Genomic DNA, 3,328 nt, shown 5'->3' with positions numbered 1-3,328 from the left:
ATATAAATTTAGTAATATTGTACAACAAGTACATTTTATTTGAGTACCTACTTAAATGCATATATTAGTTATTGAAAATAATAAGTTGTTTAATTGCATTTACGGATCTGCATTTATTAAATTTACAAATATATTCATTTAAATCAGAGTAGGTAATTAGGTACTGTGAATTGTGTAATAATATTTCATTATAATATTTCATTATAATATACCTACATACCTACAGTTTACCGTTTATTACGGAAATCACGTTAGCCGCACCCAACTACTATAGTATTTTATATTTACTTACATTTTATTGTAATAAGTTATAACTTACTGTTATACCTATTTATCATTATTTCACTATTTCTGTAATAAGTTTATCATATTATCTTAGCCATTTTATCTTTTAATAGCTGTTCGGCGTTTATATACTAATAAATAAAAATAAATATGAACCTAAGATCATTTTTATATGAAAATAATTTTTTTGACTACCTACTGATATTAATATGAACTTCAACAGCAATGTCTTCAGAATCAGAACGATATATTAAAAAAAAAAACAAATACATTTTGTAATACTATATTATACAAACATATAATGGACATACTTTATAATTAATTCACTAGACCAGAATATATCAATTTGCAAAATGACGTGTATTTATATCCAAGTACGTATCCGCAGCCAAAATGATAATGACTTATAAATTAATAAATTATAATCTAGAATTAATTAGACAATGAATGGTGTAACAGGAAGACCTGAAAAAAAATTATGCTACTTAAACTTATGACGAACATCGTGAAAATTATATGGTTAAGAAATAATTTAAGAAATATACTTGTTTCAAGAAATTTCCAAAAAGAAATATGTTGAAAAAAGTTATTATGTTCTAAATTAATTTCATCAAAAAAATATTGATATTAAAAAAAAATTCTAAAAAATAAGCTTCTTAACTTTGATAAATGTTTTTTCCATTAAAATTGTTCTTATAATCAGATTTGCAAATTAGCTATTTTGAATTTTTTTATTTTCAGTGTTAAAAAATAAAAATAACTTTTATTATATTCTACGTGTATTGCAATTACTATAATATATCTATATAAAAAAAAATTAGAAATATTAATTAGGTACAATAAATTCAGTATATCCATTTGAAAATTCCCGAGGGGGCATCGCCCCTATGCCCCCCCCTGCGAGCATCTTTGGCGAATATCAAAATAGTACTAAAGTTATTACTTATTATACATAGTTTATAATATTCAAACTTCCGAAGACATGGAAAATAAAAAAACAAAATTGCTTTTAATAGTGATTGATTAAAAAACTAAAATTGAAGTTGAATCGTGTCAAATCAGTCAAATCAGGACTGGTTGAAGTTACACGCTACCACGCTGGCCTTAAAATATTAATAATATAATAATAGTGGTGATAATTAATATGTTCTGTTAAGCTTATTACCTTAACGACCAACAATGATCGAGGTTAGTGACCAGAAAATTGTGTTGTGATGATTCAACTACTTTCAGACTGTAATTTACGAGGTTTGGCGAGCAGCAAATATTTAAGCACTTCGACCATCATAATATTTCGTTTAATGCAGCACGAGTGACATCGAAATATCAAAAGAAACAGGTGGACTTCATTTTGAGTACCTATTTACTTTATTATGGTTTGGTCATTGGTTAGATATTTTTTTAAATGTTTCATTTAAAAGATAATTTGGTCATAAGCTCTAGAACTCATAACAAAACTAAAATTCATAGGTAATAATGTTAGGTGGGTATTGAAAATAATATGCTATTCAATTCAATTTAAGCAATTGCATTTATTAAATTCCCAAATATATTCATTTAAAAAAAGGTAATTTTTGTATTCAAAATTGTTCAATAATATTTCAATAATGTTTTATAATTGTTTTTAATGTAATGAACATTAAACATTTTATGATGACAAAATCATCTAACAACAGCAAGCTGGGACCTTGGCGAGGACTGGTGGCAAGTTGCATGGACCGGGTGGTGGATAGCACGGTGCTGGACATCCGCATGGTGGTGGAATCAAAAACAATTGTGGTAGACCAACTGGGGTTTGGTATACGATATCAGGTTTTTGGACGTACAGACCGGGGTTGAAGAATACTTTTGGTAATGGAGCTGGTGGCAAAACGACCGGTGGAGTCGGTAATGGAGCTGGCAATGCGAAGAATATTTTGTTCGACTGTGGAGCTGGTGCACACGTGACAGATTGTTCCTTAACTACGTTTCCATCGTTGATGACGATAGGTCCAGGTGCCGCACCTGGAAGTATAATTGGGGCGGGTGCTGGGCATTGGTTCAGTTTGACGAGCAGATTAGGGGCTGGACCGGCGGGAACGACGATCGGTGCGCACTTTCCGGCTACTGACGGCAATTGGACTATCAAGGGTCCTGGAGCTGGTCCTGGAGCGATGACCTGAGGTGCTGGCGCGGGAACCGACAAGGTTGTGGCTACGGTTGGGGCTGGTCCACAAGCTGGTTTACAAGGTGGAGCGACAGGGAGTGGAGTAAGGGGCGAGTAAGGTGCCGCAGCTTTAAGAGTAGCCAATAAAGATGCTAGTGCTGCTGGACTAATAGGTGGTGCTGGAATGCATGGTGGGCAGGGTGGGGCTGGAAGACAAGCGGGAGGGCAGCATGGTGGGGCTGGGAGACATGGGGGTGGACAGCATGGTGGGGCTGGAAGACATGGGAGTGGAAGGCATGGGGCTTGACATCCACATCCACCACATGGAGTGGCGTTGACCTAATTATAAAAATAAACTACAATTTAGTTGGCCCGTTCGATACAGTGTAATAATATTTCAAATAAAAATAATTTCTTACCTTGGCTAAGCAAGCCAACGCCAAGATGGCAATGATTCCAAAATTATTCATTTTTTTAAAATTTTTTTTTTTAATTGCACAGCACGAATGTGAGGATTAGAATACTTTGAATGTTGTCTGTGATGCCACAAAACAGTTCGACTTTTTATACTCGGAACGATTTGTATTTTGTTTTACATACGTCCACGTTCCTTTAAATTGATAACGGATATACGATCAATCAAACGTTTTTTTTTACAAAATATCTTTGTGGCATATTTTTGCTTATCAACTGATATAGTTTATTTTAATGATAATTTAGAATAGAGGTCATTGTTGGTATGCATTTGTTCTGAGAACGTAAATTATTAATAATGTTTTTTAATAAGTCATTATGGTAGTACCTACCTACAACTAATTATTGTTTGGCTTACTCGTGATTTAAATATTTTGTGATAATTTATGCGACGGACACACAATTGGTACTTGACATGATACA

At 33.0% G+C, this 3,328-nt stretch overlaps 1 protein-coding gene across 1 annotated transcript; it reads right to left on the bottom strand.

Moving 5' to 3' along the window:
* Nucleotides 1–1,797: 1,797 nt before the first annotated feature.
* On the bottom strand, nucleotides 1,798–2,959 carry LOC100569238 (vegetative cell wall protein gp1). Its single transcript, XM_003248662.3, has 2 exons — nucleotides 2,851–2,959; nucleotides 1,798–2,770 (listed from the first exon to the last, which is right to left on the bottom strand). Exons 1-2 carry the CDS (start codon nucleotides 2,899–2,901, stop codon nucleotides 1,952–1,954), a joined length of 870 nt encoding a protein of 289 aa, XP_003248710.1. The 5' UTR covers nucleotides 2,902–2,959; the 3' UTR covers nucleotides 1,798–1,951.
* Between the last annotated feature and the right edge of the window lie 369 nt (nucleotides 2,960–3,328).

Source organism: Acyrthosiphon pisum, unplaced genomic scaffold, assembly GCF_005508785.2.
Source record: "Acyrthosiphon pisum isolate AL4f unplaced genomic scaffold, pea_aphid_22Mar2018_4r6ur Scaffold_6989;HRSCAF=7559, whole genome shotgun sequence".
Lineage (NCBI taxonomy): Eukaryota > Metazoa > Arthropoda > Insecta > Hemiptera > Aphididae > Acyrthosiphon > Acyrthosiphon pisum.
This window is presented reverse-complemented; position numbering and strand designations above follow the sequence as displayed.

Excerpts from the sequence above, each read along its gene's own strand:
- LOC100569238 (XM_003248662.3), bottom strand. The coding sequence starts at position 2,901 with ATGAATAATTTTGGAATCATTGCCATCTTGGCGTTGGCTTGCTTAGCC. Across the intron at positions 2,771-2,850 it reads CGTTGGCTTGCTTAGCCAAG|GTCAACGCCACTCCATGTGG; the intron begins GTAAGAAATTAT and ends TTTTATAATTAG.